Genomic DNA, 15,838 nt, shown 5'->3' on the forward strand with positions numbered 1-15,838 from the left:
ACGTGTTTAATCATCATCAAGCAGGTACAATACCGCAAGGCTAAGAAGCGAGGGTGAGAAATAAATCGTATAAAAGGAGATAGAAAAGGCCAGAGACACCAGTAAACTGATCATCACGGACAAGGCAACAACTTCAGTGCACTACCTGTACCAAGGATTTTTCTTCATCGTATTACTGGTTCGCAACAATGGGTAAATATTCCGTTTCTTTACAAGGATATTTATTGACTGTTGGTAAATATGCTCGTTACTGTTGTATATAAACGTTTAACTATGTATGTTAATTTTCTAGTTAACTATGGCGACATGCTGCTGTTGGACGTTCCATCGTTAATGGCTGGTTCGACTACACTGGTGTTTCCTGGGTATGGTGTATACCAAGTAACAGCAGCGAAAGAATAGTACTTGATACGCAACACAACTTACTACATTAACAGGCTCCAGAGTACTACACCACCAAGGCTCCAAAGTACAAGTCGAAAACTTAATCTGCCCCGAGTCACATCACGCAAGCGCCTGAGTACTGCACTGAGTCTTCCAAGTTCTACAACACCAAAGTTCAAGGTCCAACCTTTAACGTTACACTACAATCTACGCTTTTTTAGCTCACTATACTGATGCTCCAAATTATATTCTGCCTGCAGCTACTACACCGAGTCTCCAGATATTCACCATCAGAGCGATCTTCACCGAAGTGTCCAAGTACTAGACTACAACCTACTGCAGCTCACTGTGTGTCACAACTGTCTTCTTTACCGTATTAAATCGGTTTCCAATCATGGGTAAATATTCATTTTATTTTTAGTTGTGAATCAATTTTATCTCATTTTTGGTTGTTGACAAGAACATTAAATTTTTAAACTGTATTGTTTCATTGATTAGATAGCGCTGATATGTGATATATTGTTTAAGGCTGGGTCGACCACGGGTGCACTGATGTCTCCTGGATATGGCCGATACCAAATCACCACAAGCTGCCATACTTCACAACAACGAGGTCCAAGTACTAAACCACTGTGGGATGGAATATTACAAGACTGCTGCTACTTTCTACTACACCAAGGCCCCTAATCCCCTACTGGTTGTCTACTGAAATCACCTCCATACTCAAGTTTGAAAAAATAAGTTTTGATTTTCGCAACAATTTTATTTAACTTTCTAAAAATAAAACATTCATGGTTCGTATGTGTGATAAACTTTTATAATTAAATAAATTGTTTTCTACTGCCAAATAGTGTATTTTTTAATATAATCATGAATGGTGTACAGACCTGAAAAATGTCTGTTTCTAGTCTGTAAAATAGTCAACTCAACGAGCTGCTTTTGGGGATTGGGAAAATGATGTTGTTCGAGCAAATAGACAATTTTCCATTTCTAGTAATGTTAATACAAAAATTACGCGTAGATGTTTTTTTCGTTAGGATCCACTCCCCGGCGTTTAAAAAATGCCCGAAGGACATTACCGAAGGAATCTTGTATTAATTAAAACATGTATAATTAGTTAATCAACTGACAACCTGCTTCATTAATGGGTCTTCTCCAGCTATAGTCAATTTGCACTGCCGCGTTTCCATGTAATTTTTTCTTATGGCGGCTTTTAATCCTACTAGAGACTGCCTATAATTAATATAATAATTAACTTTTTAAAAAAGCACACTTTACTACATGTCACATATACTGTTATTATTATTATTTTTTTAATATTGAATTTTTTCACTTACGTTTAGGTAAACGTAGCGGGGTGGCAAAGATTTTACTAGATCGACACATCATTGCTGAGTGGAGAGACATCTCGAATTGGTATGTGCTGTCAATTTGTCCTTCATTGCCTTGTACAATCCTTGTTGTGACGACTACAGAGTGGTTAAGGTTAAACTCAAAATTTTGAAATATGGTTGCACTATTCGTTTTTTTTAAATGAAAATCGTACCGAAATCACAATATCGGCGCCAAGTCCTTTATCGAGAACCAAGATGATATTAGAGTCATACGCTGCGTCATAGAACGAAGTGATGATCGGTTGTGGTCGACCCGATTCCGTTACATAAGAAATGAGAACTCCATTGTAGACATTTAGCATAACCAGTGTCAGAGAACACCAGGCCCCTACCACTAGTCGGATCGAAATTAACTTGTTCGTTATGACGCCACCTATCAAATAAAAATAAAGGGGACTAATGCTAGTTAATTCCCATATAAATCAAATATTTTTTCGATATTTTTACCTTGATTCAAAAGTGTTCCGACTACGTACATGGGAATGTTTTTTATCACCTCAACTGAAGAAAGTATTGCAGTATTTTTTTGAATGGATCGATCCTTCGATTGAAACAATCGATTGAAACACGATAGGGTAACGGTAACGGGTAACGGACGTTGTAGCAAAAATGAACGCCATCCAAACCTGATATCGTTTCAGAATGCGCACAAGGGAACGGGATTTTAAGTAAATAGGAAAAATATGTTCAGGGTTCACGCTGAAAATCGATAGACGATCAACATTTTATTGTTATCAATAACGAACCCAGAACTGAAATGGCTTGACGACGGCGTCAACGTTATTTTGTGAAACCTCAGGCATTGGGATCATAAAGGCCATCGACGCGTACATCCAGGGGTGAACGAGTTCCAGAAGACGTAAACGTTGTGGGGTTTGTCGGATGACTGCAATAATGACGTCACATTCCTAAATATAAACGGGATAAGCAATGAACGGACTTTGAGAAGTGCAGAGTATTATTTTTTTTTATTATTTTTATTTTAAAATTTCTTTTTTTGTATTTAATTTAATTTTGTATTACTTTCTTATACTAATTGAATTTGTACGTCATTTCCTTACTCCCCTAGTTGCGTAACTAATTATTCCGGGTAATTTTGGTCCTCCATCTTCAAGGATAGTTACATTGACGTCAAGGATAGAGTAGCTAAAATATTAACAACTCAATATTTAAGTTTTAATCTTCAATTGTTTTACATACTCAAATTGGTATCGACGAGATAGCCATTCTAATATCAGAGATAAAACGCCGTACAATTTAATCACTTGGCCTGTCGAGTTCCTTTGGATCTTAAGTGATACCGGAAATAAAATTTAAATTTTTTCTTTGCAAAAATGTATGTACGTAACATGTTTAAACTTTATTGAATTGCCTACCTCTGATACGAGAACCACAAGATATTTATTTTTTATTCAAATCTGACGACCATTTTGCCATTGCCGTGGTAGAGTTGGCGTTCGTTGACGAAAATTGACAAAAAAAAAACAGATGCAATAAGTTACCAGAAATTTCACCCAAAGTTTAGCCATCACTGAAACAGGCAAACGAATAACCGCTAGTGCCAATTTGCCGTCGACTGCGAACTGGGTTTTATAGCAAGCAAGGTGGTTTATTGTAGCATTTATTTATCGTAGCAATCTGGATTGGGTTTGTCTTGGATCGTGTATCGGCAACTTTAAAATTCGTTTAACCAAATTTGTCTGTAAAATTGATGCATTTCGTGTACAGGTTATCTGTGCGATTGAACAGAATATTTTTTTTTACTGAACTGGTAGTGCCTAAGCATTTTGGAACTTGCTGGAATAATTATTGAAGTATAAATACTGTGTGTTTGACAGGCGGTCCCCTAAACCTAAACGTAACTGACAGACAGATTACTATGGACAGAGAACGAACTAAATAACTGACAAATGCAATTAACCAGAGTTGGATAGTTCGTTGGATAGCTCCGTGATAAATTTACTGGTATTGAACGACACATAGCTCCGGAATGGAGATGGAATTGCTTCTAATTAAATGACGGATTCTGATGACGCGAGATTTGTGAAGGCTGGTAGAAGAATCAAGTTATCAGTTTATGAAGAACCTTCTCAATATTTTGATGTCGTTGTGCTTAAATATAAATTTCAAAATTTATAGCTCAGAATATTCACAGATGCAAAACGAAAGAGCGTAACCGGACATGAAATAAAAAAAAATTTTGCGGTAGCCATAGTGATAGAATTTTGTTGTTCTGCTCCTAGTGGTTAGTGATTCATTTATTATAATTGTCATATATGATTAAATAATCATGATGTGATCTTTGTTGTTGGGCGTGGATTCGAAAGCGCATTGCTTCCCTTTGTTTCCCAAACCTTACATACACACTTTTTTAAAGTTGCTAACTAAACCTCTGTTACTTTTCATCTTATCCACAGTACTCCAAAAGCAACTTTGCAAAATTTACATTAATCTTTCAAGTGAGCTTTGATCTCTATACAGTTTAAAGTTTTCGAGGTAGACCCGGTCGTCAAAATTGCGTTTTATGCAAGATTTTTGCGGATTTTTGTTTGCGAGTGTCTAAACACTTGGTCTGAAGGACTGGATTGCTGTCGAAGTTTTGGTTTATTTAGCCAATTTAATACAACCAATTATTTTTGACGTATTTTTCAGGATATAAAAGAAATTTCCAGTGATGTCAACATTTCAACAAAACAAACCGTCTTCGTCCGACCTGAACAAGAATTAAAGCAACTAGCCCGACGTCGTTCAAGATTTCCATCGTGGCCCCAAGAATAACTCGTCGGCTTGGATTGAACCATTTACCAAACCTCTCTTCAAAAGAATGTCTGGTTTTTTGGTATTCATTTTGATATTGGTTGTTGTAGACCCATTCCCCAGATGTATTCCCATTCCCCAGCAACGACAACCTGCAGAAGGAAAGGCCAGTTTGCATGTCCTTTACGCTCGAAGGTCACGGAGATCATTACGTAAAACGTCACAAATGGTGTAGACTGTAGAGGTTGGGTGAGAAAGGTACGTGTTTCATAATTATCAAGCAGGTATAATAGCCGCAAGGCTCAGCCATTTGATATTCATTTTGATATTTGTTGTTGTAGACCCATCCCCAGCAAGGCCAACCTAAAGAAGAAAAGGCCAGTTTGCATTTTCTTCATGCTCGAAGGTCACGGAGATCATTACGTAAAACGTATCATGCGACGGCGGAGAGGTTGGGTGAGAAAGGTACGTGTTTCATCATTATCAAGCAGGTACAATACCCGCAAGGCTTAAGAGGTGAGGGTGATAAAAAAATCGTATAAAAAGGAGAGAGAAAAGGCCAGAGACATCAGTCGAGTGAGCATCTCCGACACGGCAACAACTGCAGTGCCATATCTGTCACCATCTGCCTTCTTCACCGTATTGCCAGTTCGCATCCATGGGTAAATATTCTGTCTTTACATGAAGTTTTCTATTAATGCAAATAATTATTGAATATTGATGTTTGAATTTGTTTACTGTCCAGTTAATAAGGCGTCGTATGCTGTTGGGTGTTGTATCGTTGATTGGTGGGTCGACCACTGGTGTACTGATGTCTCCTGGGTATGGCGGATACCAAACCGCAACGCCGCCGCCTTACTACCCAAAAACAACTTACGCAACGACCAGTTACTGCACCGAGGTCTACAATTACTACACTACTAAGGCACCGGAGTTCTAAACCACAACTTTCGCTGCCCCGAGCCACTACACTGACGTCCTGAAGTATTATTCTGCCCCGAGTTACTACACCACCAAGGCGACGGAGCATGACTACGCATACTGCCCCATCCTACTACACCGAGGCTCCCAAGTATTACTCTGTTTTCAGCTACTTATTGCACCGATTTTCCTAAATACTTTTCTGTTCCCAGCTGCTACACCGAGGCTCCGCTGATTACTCCAACAAAACGGTCGAATACTACACCGAAGCGGTTAAGTACTACTCTGCCCCGTTCTACACAACCATAACTGAGGCGGCCAAGTATTACGCAGTCCAGACTTACTACACAGAAGCTACTCTTTCGTGCTACGTTGAACAGAAATACTACACTGATGCTCCAGTCTACTACACCACGACCTACGCTACACCGCAGCTCCCAAGTACTACATCGAAGAAGCCGCCTATTACACAACAACGTATGCTGCATAGTTTACTGCACCGAGGCTCCCAAGTACTACATCACTAAGGCACCGGAATTCTACACGTCTATGTATGCTGCCCCTGCCTACTTCACCGAGGCGCCGCATTACTACAACACTGAAGCGCTTAAGTACTACACTACAACCTTACGCTGCCCCGAGCTACTACACTTACGTCCCGAAGTATTACTATGCGTAAAAGGAGTCGTAAAAAAAAAGAAGTCGTGCCCAAACTGCCTATCTGTCACCAACTGCGTTCCTCATCTTGTAACCGATTCGCCATTATGGGTAAATATTCTTATTTTTACATTGAGTTTTGTATCAATTATGTTTTTTTTTCTATTTGTTAATATGCCTGTTAATATTTCTTTTAATGATGTTTAAATTTATTTACTGTTTAGACATCTATGGCGTCGTGCTCCTGTTGGGTGCTGTATCGTTGATGGTTGGGTCGACCGCTGGTGTAGCGATGTCTCCTTGGTAAGGCGGAAACCAAACCGCAACGCCGCCGCCTTCCTACACAACTTACGCAACGACCAGTTACTGCACCGAGGTCTTCAAGTACTACACCACTAAAGCACCGGAGTTTTATACCACAACTTACGCTGCCCCGAGCCACTACACTGACGTCCTGAAGTATTATTCTTCCCCGAGTTACTACACCACCAAGGCGATGGAGTGCTACATGACTACGTATGCTGCCCATCCTACTACACCGAGGCTCCCAAGTATTACTCTGTTCCCAGATGCCACACCTAGGCTCCCGCTGATTACTCCACCAAAACGGTCGAGTACTACACCGAAGCGGCAAAGTACTCTGCCCCGATCCACGCAACCACAACTGAGGCGGCCAAGTATTACGCAGTCCCCACTTAGTACACAGAAGCTGCTCTTTCGTGCTACCTTGAACAGAAATACTACACTGATGCTCCAGTCTACTACACCGCGACCTACGCTACACCTAGCTACAACACCATAGCCCCCAATTACTACACCGACGAAGCCGCCTTTTACACAGCTACGTACGCTGCCTAGTTTACTACATGAGGAATTTAAGTATTACCCTGCCCCAAACTACTAAACTGAGGTTCATATGTATTACATCAGCAAATCTCCCGACTAGTCACCACTTACGCTACTCCGACCTATACACCGAAGTTGTGAAGTATTTCTCTGGATGTGTTGAAAGATTGCTGAAATACAAAATTGATAAATAACAAATTCATGTTTCTCCTTATGTACTTTTCCTGCTGCTGATAATTGCATGATGTGAGAAAATATTTTTGAGTGCTATGTAAACTTACAATATTGATCTTGCAAAATACAACAATAAAATTCAAACTCATGTTTTACATTTCAATTTTTATAAATTTTTTCTATCATGAAAAATTCAAAGTCCAAATTTAACAATCTTAAAAAATTCAAAGTCCACCCTATTTTCTGCTAAGTCCAGACTTTTGTTTTTGGAAAAAATTTAAAAAAATTACCCCTACACAAAGTTTTTAAAAAAATTTCGCGAAAAAATTTTATTCAAAATTTTTATTGCAACAAAATTTATTCTATTCGAATATTTTATTGCATACAACATTTATTTTATAATATTTAAATTATTTATTTTTCCTATGGCCCCCAGGGGGGGGGCCTGTCGCTTTCTCTACCGCGATAATAACATGATGCAAGTTATATGCAAGTTATTATTTGTTTGGCGCAGAAAGCTTGTTTTATCTAGCAGTTCTCGACTGTGTCAAACCTGATATTGATCAGGTTGCCTCAATCGTATACTGCATGATTGAATGAAAACTCAAAAGACAACAAACTTTTAACTCAGCAACACACAAAGCAATTCATATCCATGGCATAAACGACAACACAAAAATTTTTAAGTCAGGAACCCAGATGGAACAGCTCAGCTACAACAGCACAGCAACTTCTGGATTGAACTGCAGCCACATGCTCCATACAATGGTTCAATCTGTCTTCGTCATACCTTTCACCATTTGGCTGCCACAAGGTAACCACCACCAGCGTCAAAGAAGTGTTTGTTATACCTGTTTAAGAAAAGAAAATTATTTTCGAGAAATACAACTCTGTTAACATGCATACTCATTGTAACAAGAGAATACAAAGAGTACAGAAAACTACGTGGTCCAACAGAATAACTTTGATATTGATTCAAAATTTCTATAGTAGCAGAGCAAATTGGTCTACTCTCTAGTCATGTTAACTAAATCTGTACTTTTGCAAGACATTTGATCAAAATAATTACTTTTTGCTGTTGCATGGGATGAGACGTACGTCTAAGAACAGGCAGCGAGACACACGAGGCACGCCATTTCGGAAATGTACAGGCACTTCCAAGTCTGAGTTGAATGATTTGGCAACTTGGTTTCCACATGCTAAATCACCTGTAAATTTTCACATCAACATATTACATTCAATAGCAATAGGAAATTAACAATAAATACCTTTTAATTTTCATCGTGAGAAACGTCACAACCCACAACACATTTCTGCTGCGTCTTGGAACAAAATGGTAGCTAAGCGTCCCTGAAGACATTAGCGCCACCTGGTGGACATCATTTCAGCCACTTATTCACAGCCACCTATTGACAGCCATTAGATTCCTGTTCCAAATGACTGAACGTAACGGTTGGCTGGATTGTTTGCTTCGAGACAGCACGCAGCAGCTCAATTGAATTCGACATGCCTTTCGGCTTTCACTAGCTGGCATGAAAAAAAATAAAATGAGCATGGCCACCAGATTACTCCAGCAACTTTCCCTATGATACAAATACACAAAGTTTAACTCTTTCAACATAAAAATCTATAATGTTAACAGAAAGTGTTGGGGATCAAGACAAAAAATTAAACTTACAATTTTCTGAAGTAAAGAATAATTTTCCTGCCTGTGGCTGAAAGGCAACAGCACCGCCAGTTATCTGTGTTAGAGTACGTACAGTGAGTTGAGTTCCAACCAACTTTGGCATCAAACAGTTAGTCATGTTGAATCTAAAGGAAATATGTCAATAAATATTCCAACATTCTTCCAATAAACTAAAGTTAATGGCTACCTACTGCTCGTGTTTAAAATTCAGAAAAATACAACACATGTTGGTATGTGCCCTGCATTTGTTCATATTCTTCTCTTAAGCTGCTGCAATAAACCTGAAGATTACCCATGGCTAAGATGATATGATATTTTTCACAGTTTTCCCTATGACAGAAAATACAATCTATGACATCAAATATAAACAGTTTAAAACCGAAAGAAGAATACTTGTATGTCAAAGAATTATTTGTTGAAAAACATGTTCAGAAAAACAAACATGTCCACACTGGGGTAGTGACCTACCAAGATCAATAGAAAATGCTGATAATTAGACGAATATTAACTAAGTCTGGGAACAAGTATTTAAAAAAATTGTGACTAAGACATTTTTGGTTTTTACCTGTATTAACTGCATGATGCATTCAGCAGAACGAAGATTTTTAATACAAGAGTTGGTGTTAGTGATGGTAGGCAACTTACATGCTACTGTTTCCTTTCCAGTTATTTCCTACAGGTTAGATTGAGGAATTTTGAATTTAATCCAGCACACATACGGAATAAATCACATCAAAAACAATTTGCACAGAAACGAACTTGAATAAACTTATGATTCATCGGTAATTTTCATGGAAAAATAGGAAAACTTTTGACAACCACTCAACACAATTATCTAATGAGTAATGGCTGTCAAGTGTCAACAGGTGGCTGTGAATGTAACACGGGTTGAGGTGAGCATGCTCAGCCCAGCTCAGCCAAACAGCCAGCCTGCTCAAACGTCAATGCTCTGCCACCCTGCGCATATTTTGTTCCCGATTCCTAGCGCTCCTGCGGCAGAAGATCGCAACTCACTCAAAAGTCAAAACACCAGCTGAGCATGCATCTGGGAGCAGTCAATAGCACTGGTTTCATTCTGACTGCCTGCTCGAAGTTGTCTTCACGTAGCTCAGGATAAATTCTCCGTGCACTGCTTGTCGACAATGAAAACGCAGTTGATGGAGAATTCTTCGATCTGGTAGTAGGATGTGTCGGGGGTAGTAGCTCCAGTCGTCAGGAACGGGTTGGGTAATTGGGTTGACTCCAGCCATGGGAAAGTGGGAGGGTTCCAGCCGTCGGAGCGCTTCTAGCGGCGTGACGGCGCAATAGCGCGGTTCTCCGTTGTTACGTGTACCTGCTGTGTGTTTCGTCACATGCAGAAACACATAAGAACTACTAAACTATCACTAAAGTAATTGTGTTGACACAATCTAAGGGTTATCCTGAAAACTATTAGTAAGAGTACTCGATGTACAAAAGATTCAATTTTGTTCCCGGTTATTTCAATGAAATCGGATCAATATATTTCAAGTGTATTGCATGAATGGTGAGAAAACCTAAAGGAGTTTCCTTAATAATTAAAGAGTTCTGCGGTACAACAAAACAAAACGGGTGATATTTTGGACAGAGATGGGGGAAATCAAGAGCACAGACAAAATTGGCAGGAAGGAGGGACAAGTGAAGACGTTCTTATTTTTTTAATTATTAAATCAAGAAGGGAAGTCAAATTTCAAAAAAGAAAAGAGCCATCGCGCGAAAAATAAATTTGATCCTATGCATTTCAAATCTCTCTCGTTGTTACATCAAGTAAGTTAAGTCTCTAGCGCCACTTTCGCAATTTGAATCTACTTTCTAAAAATATTTCCATTGAGACGAATATAGGGTTGCTTGCCATAATTCTCTTGTTTTGTTCCTCTCAATCTCTCTCCTACACGTCTTTTGATACAACAAACTTTTTCTTCCTTCTCCGCGTATATTTGTTATGAACCAATCCTGCAAGTTAAGGTATAGATCAGTTGGTTTTGCAATTCACAACAAAGAAGAAGGAGGAATAAAGAGACATACGACTGCATCGAATCGAGAGATGTACAGGGAAAAAAAGAGGGGGAAAAATTCTTCGAGTCCAGAGGTTCGCTAGTCGCCGAAGAAAGCTTTGAAAAATAAGGAACAAAATAAAACAAAACAGAAAAAAAAGAATGCAATAGAGATCGGCCTTAGCGCCAGGATCCGACTGACTCCATGTCTTGATTGGCACGTTAAACAATCGTCCACCGTGTTAATTATTGATTTTTCGTTTCTTTCAATACATCTTCACAACTGGGAGGGTAGGGTATGGGGTGTGTGGGGGGAGGAAAAAAAAATCCATGCTCTTATTGTTTTTGAAATTTTTGCACTTTAAGCGAATCTTGGCGTCATATGTACAAAGGTCGCTCAATGGCGGAATGAGGTCATCGAAAGAAGATGGAAGTGAATATTTCGTTTTTTTTTTTGCTTCTTTTTTTTTTTTTTTTTTTTTTTTTTGCTTTTTTCATGCCACTTAAAACAATGTACTTGGGAAGATAAATTCTTATTATTTTCTTGGTAGCTGTTGAAAAAATAATGATGTTTTTCAAGCTTCACTACTCTGGGAAACTTCCAATTCTGTTTTCTCGCCAATGTCGATCCTTTCGACTACTTCCTCGCTCAAAGTCTAGTTTTGAATGTAGTAATTAGTCTTCATCTTCTCACAAATTTGTTTAAATTGTATAACATACCTGGTTCGAGTTTATTGCGCTGTCGACCTCGTCAAAAGGCGAAGTGACTGGCGACGTCGTTTCAGCTTCAACTGGAACTATCGATTTGTCGACTAGTGACTCGTTCCCATCATTTGATTCTCCTTCGCATCCTACAATATTAAAGCAACATGTTAGAGAAAAAAATGGTTGAATAAAACGACGATTTTACCACTGGGTACTTGGATGTCGACTTCCGGAGACGCAGGGGCGCCCTCTGACTGTTCAGATTCTATCGTCGCCTCACAGTCCGATAAGGAAACGTGGCTGACCGGACGTGAAGTGGACGTAGGATGGGATACGACTTGCAGTACCAACTGTTCGGCCAACTGATCACGTGTCTTCTGTAATTCACGACGCAACTGATCGCGTTCCTCGTCTCGATTTGTGACGATACCCTGTGTTTGCCAATAGACAAGGTTGGAATGATTAATAAATGAGATTTCCCATCCACTCGTTCATCTAAATCGAGGCTGCGGTAAATATATGTACCAGGAGCTGTGTCAGGTCCTTATTGAGAGCGGACGTGATGGCGAGCAATTTGGTAGTTGCAGCGCCCGGCATTCGATTGATCCGCCGAGCCGAGCGTGGCGATGATGGTGATGATGTGACTGGCGTGGGATCCGCCGAGACAGCAGCGATGGCTTCCTCTTCGGTGACGTGCAAACTGTCGTTCAGTACAGCTGAGAGTTGGGTGGCTAAAGGCATTGAAAAAGATTGAAAAGGTCGGTCAAGGCTGAAATTCAATGCCGTTTCGTTACAAGACAACAGGCGTACCTTGAGCTATGGCCGTCATGACTAGCAATCGAGCTTCTTTCTCGCCTTCCGATTCGCTCAGCAACTCGGATGATGCTGGATCCAGCTCAGAGTGCGGAACGTGCAGAATGTCGGCCACGAGTCTTTGTTTGTCCGCCAGAGCAGCTCGGATCATCTGATCTTTTCTCCGCAGCTTTTCTATAAATACATAAGACATGACAATGCACAGCGTTAAGACATGGAAAAGCTTGGCAAAAAAACAGGCAACGATATGATTGGTTTCTGTTTTCCCTCTGGGAAAGAGAATTCGGATTTTTAAAGAAAATACCTAATGGAGTGAGGACAGGTTCGGCGATGAGAACGGCTCCTTGAGAGACTACCACCTCAGTGGGATCGATTAACGGCGTTCCTTCGGCTATTTTCAGAATTTCGACTCTTTGAAGGCGTCGCTGTGGCGCCGGTGAGGCCGCCGTTGAACCGCTACCCGGAGTCGTCGTCCCGCTCTCACCTTAAAAAACAAATTCACAAGCATTAAAATGATTATACGCAACATTCTCCGCTTTAAGTTGGATTCCCAGAAGTAAAAAAGAAAACTTAAATTTGTAATAAAAGAAAGAAAAAACAAACATGTGCTGCACATAAATCCGACCAAATTACGTTGACAATACGATGGCAATGGAAATGCGACTTTGTGCATTAAAAAAAGAAACAAAAAAGAAAAGGGAGAAGAAGAAGAAGAAGAAAAAAAGAAGAAAAAGGACGACACGCAGTAATCCATTTCAGTCCAAAATTATACCTGGTTTCTTAGAGGCTTCGGCTTGGGCCGCCTCCAAGTTGGTTGGCTGAGATTGCTGCTGCTGCTGCGGCGGCGGCGGCGGCGGCTGTTCACTCGCTGGCTCGCTTGGCGGCGGCTGAGTTTCGTTGGTACTGGGCGTCAAACTGACGCCGGAATCGGCCGACACGTTGTCCTCGATCGGCTCCTCACTGCTTTACGTAACAAACGAATGAGGTCAAATAATAATGATAAAAATTGAATTTGAAATTTGAAAAGATTCTTTTCAGATTCTCCCCCCTCCCCTGAATAGATGATTGAATGTTATTACGTTTTTTCCGATGAATCGGCGGCCTGTGGCAGTGGCGGTAAAAGTTGAGCGGAACTGGAAGAGGAACTGAGGCTGGGGGTGGCGCTTCCCATCGACGGGGAAGAGCCACTCCCGCTTCCATCCGGTCGCCTGTTGCGACCTTCTCGTGCTTTGTACGCTTCCGTGGCGTCAGTGATGTGGCGAAACCATCTGAAATATCAACAGCAGTGGCGAAGAAGAGAGGGCAGCAGCCGAAGAAACAACAGCGACGAAAAGGAAAGAAAAATAAAAATAAAAAGAGGTCATTAGCAATGATGTGATGATTTGCGCAGGTTCGTAGTAGACATAAATAGGTTCGAGCAACGAAATGGCGCGCGCGCTCGCTCAAACACACATACACACATAGAGAGAGAGAGAGAGAGAGAAAAAGAGACACCCGGATAAAGTTGTTACCGGTTGGTTTCACTGAACAGAGAACGGATCGGGTTGAAATTGGCCATAAACAAACTGCGGCCCAACTCAAAACGACACCACCATCGCTGGCACTAGGACGAATGGGCCAAAAGATAAAAGAGACGGGCAGAAATGTGAGAGGAGGAGGATACGGATTTCCGATCGAGCGATCGGGCAGCTCGGAGACGTGTCGTCGGTGGCAAAGAGTGTGTATGTAAGAAGCCCAAGCTTTTCAATGGAGCACAACCGAATGACGTCCAAAACTTTCTGGATAGACTGGAAGACTTTGGCAAAAGGACGACGACTGAGCTTGGCACTACGTCAATCGAGGCCGGGGCAGGGAAGAATAGCGCAAAGTCGAGAGGAATCAGAAACAACAGCGCGCTTCTTAACAAAACAACGAGACCGCCAACATCTAAAATAGAAAAGTGCCAACTCTATCTCTCTCTCTCTCTCTCTCTCTCCCGCGGTCCACGTTGAGCTGGCCAACGCTGGCGCAAGCGCGAACGCCAATGCACTCGCCATCTTCCCTCCTCACCACCCTCCAAAAAAAAACACACACACACACAAACTCACTTCTCCTCACATAGTTGGGTCAGCTACGCGCCATCCCAATCGTAATCAGTGCACGCCAACTATACATTCATTCATCAAGGAGCCTGGGCGGATGGAACCGGAAGCCACGCGCCATTCAAGAGGGCAAGAGGGGGAGGCAGGGGAGGGAGTGTAGAGGAATCGAAACCGAAACCACAGATGGCGCACATGTTACGGTTCGAAAGACAGATGTGTCTGCTAGCCATTAGCTACACAGCTCACAAGTAAACTGAGAGCACACGCTCGCTCTCTTTTTTTTTTCTCTTTCCCCCAACCAACAGCGATGTCCATTGAGCGACGCAGTTCGACACAATGCGGATATGATGACTGTCCAAAGTCGCAGTTAAAAGACCAGGTCCACCACAAAGTAGTCTGGCCTGTTAATCACTTTAACGGGTCAGTCTTCGTCCTTACCAAAGTGGGGAAGAAAAAAAAACGAGCTAGCTCATTACAACAAGTAAGGTCATCAGGAGGAAAACAAAAATTGGTCAGATAGGAAGAAGTAGGAAAACCTTTTCATTTCTTGCTAACATCTAAGCTGCGGCGATGCTGTTATACGAGTCCTGTTACCTATCTATAAGACGGTTTATAGAGTTCTTTTCCACCTCAATATACATCAATGTAAGTACTTAATTTTTTATTGTTTACATCCGAGATCGGCACCGGCCGTTGGGGAACTTTAAGTACATATCTATAAAAAAACATAAAAGAGTAGCCCGTGTTTATTGACAACGGTTGGCTCAGAATGCGGCAGGTTTTGCGGCCGCCGATGCCAACAACTTTTTTCCCCTCCACATCTGAACGCTGGTGGTAGTCTGTTGAAGGCGAATATTTCTTTAAGGACGGAGAGGGGATGCGGGCATACGTGCGTGACTGTTATTGTTTTTGGTGGTCGATCCTTGATCTACGCCACACTTTGTAGGTCAAACTGGAGGGACGTCAAAGCGAGCGGTGGCGGCGGCGGCCGCGTCGGCCCAACTCCCTTGTTAGCGGGAGGGAGCGGTTATCACACACACAAAGAAAGTGACGTCACGAGTGATTCAATCACGTTCCCTCCTCTCTCTCTCTTTTATTTCCTTTTCCCTTACGTTTTCTTTATCGGAGAGTTGCGCTCAGAATGGCCAATGTTTCGCCTTAGACGGACCAAAAAAAGAAGGACGGCCAAGATAAAGAGCCGTCCCGTTTTGTACCAAACCATAACAGGGGGTGGGAGGGATCGGAAGAGACAGATTTCCTTTTGGAACAAGGGAGGGGGATTTTAATTTATTTGGTATTTGTTTCTCTTTTGTTTTCCAAACCTGTGTAGTAATCCGCCACCGGAGGAATGGGCTTTTTTGTCAGCGGACACGCTATCAACAGCCATGCTTCCCCGACGCATTGTCG

At 41.3% G+C, this 15,838-nt stretch overlaps 1 protein-coding gene and 4 long non-coding RNA genes across 17 annotated transcripts in view; 4 read left to right on the forward strand and 1 right to left on the reverse strand.

Annotated features, from left to right (window-relative positions):
* Positions 1 to 26: 26 nt before the first annotated feature.
* On the forward strand, positions 27 to 15,680 carry LOC124313875. Of its 3 annotated transcripts, XR_006911040.1 has the most exons (6): positions 27 to 192; positions 293 to 365; positions 438 to 564; positions 645 to 782; positions 883 to 997; positions 15,669 to 15,680. It is a non-coding gene; the product is annotated as an uncharacterized LOC124313875 (long non-coding RNA). The 3 variants fall into 3 exon arrangements; XR_006911038.1 differs by lacking the exon at positions 15,669 to 15,680 and having other exon boundaries at positions 883 to 1,250; XR_006911039.1 differs by lacking the exon at positions 15,669 to 15,680 and having other exon boundaries at positions 913 to 1,247.
* LOC124313877 lies at positions 4,776 to 5,319 on the forward strand. Its single transcript, XR_006911042.1, has 3 exons — positions 4,776 to 4,793; positions 5,082 to 5,197; positions 5,289 to 5,319. It is a non-coding gene; the product is annotated as an uncharacterized LOC124313877 (long non-coding RNA).
* LOC124313874 lies at positions 5,320 to 7,277 on the forward strand. The gene is made up of 2 exons (XR_006911037.1): positions 5,320 to 5,607; positions 6,683 to 7,277. It is a non-coding gene; the product is annotated as an uncharacterized LOC124313874 (long non-coding RNA).
* LOC124313876 lies at positions 5,691 to 6,461 on the forward strand. The gene is made up of 2 exons (XR_006911041.1): positions 5,691 to 6,224; positions 6,338 to 6,461. It is a non-coding gene; the product is annotated as an uncharacterized LOC124313876 (long non-coding RNA).
* The window catches only part of LOC124313870 (rho guanine nucleotide exchange factor 11-like), a 41,896-nt gene continuing 33,846 nt past the window's right edge, over positions 7,789 to 15,838 (reverse strand). For 5 of the 11 annotated variants that reach the window (XM_046778704.1, XM_046778707.1, XM_046778706.1 and 2 more), the window contains 14 exons: positions 13,430 to 13,618; positions 13,123 to 13,313; positions 12,655 to 12,834; positions 12,348 to 12,524; positions 12,063 to 12,268; positions 11,743 to 11,968; positions 11,553 to 11,683; positions 9,386 to 11,488; positions 9,214 to 9,284; positions 9,008 to 9,150; positions 8,812 to 8,945; positions 8,402 to 8,716; positions 8,203 to 8,341; positions 7,789 to 7,984 (listed from right to left, as the gene is read on the reverse strand). In XM_046778704.1, coding sequence (XP_046634660.1) covers positions 11,408 to 11,488; positions 11,553 to 11,683; positions 11,743 to 11,968; positions 12,063 to 12,268; positions 12,348 to 12,524; positions 12,655 to 12,834; positions 13,123 to 13,313; positions 13,430 to 13,618 — 1,381 coding nt within the window. In that variant the 3' untranslated portion in view covers positions 7,789 to 7,984; positions 8,203 to 8,341; positions 8,402 to 8,716; ... (2 more) ...; positions 9,214 to 9,284; positions 9,386 to 11,407. Of the gene's footprint in view, positions 7,985 to 8,202; positions 8,342 to 8,401; positions 8,717 to 8,811; positions 8,946 to 9,007; positions 9,151 to 9,213; positions 9,307 to 9,385; positions 11,489 to 11,552; positions 11,684 to 11,742; positions 11,969 to 12,062; positions 12,269 to 12,347; positions 12,525 to 12,654; positions 12,835 to 13,122; positions 13,314 to 13,429; positions 13,619 to 15,838 lie in introns of all 11 variants that reach the window. The other 6 variants (XM_046778700.1, XM_046778699.1, XM_046778702.1 and 3 more) reach the window with 6 other exon arrangements.

The sequence above is a fragment of the Daphnia pulicaria genome, chromosome 10 (assembly GCF_021234035.1).
Source record: "Daphnia pulicaria isolate SC F1-1A chromosome 10, SC_F0-13Bv2, whole genome shotgun sequence".
Lineage (NCBI taxonomy): Eukaryota > Metazoa > Arthropoda > Branchiopoda > Diplostraca > Daphniidae > Daphnia > Daphnia pulicaria.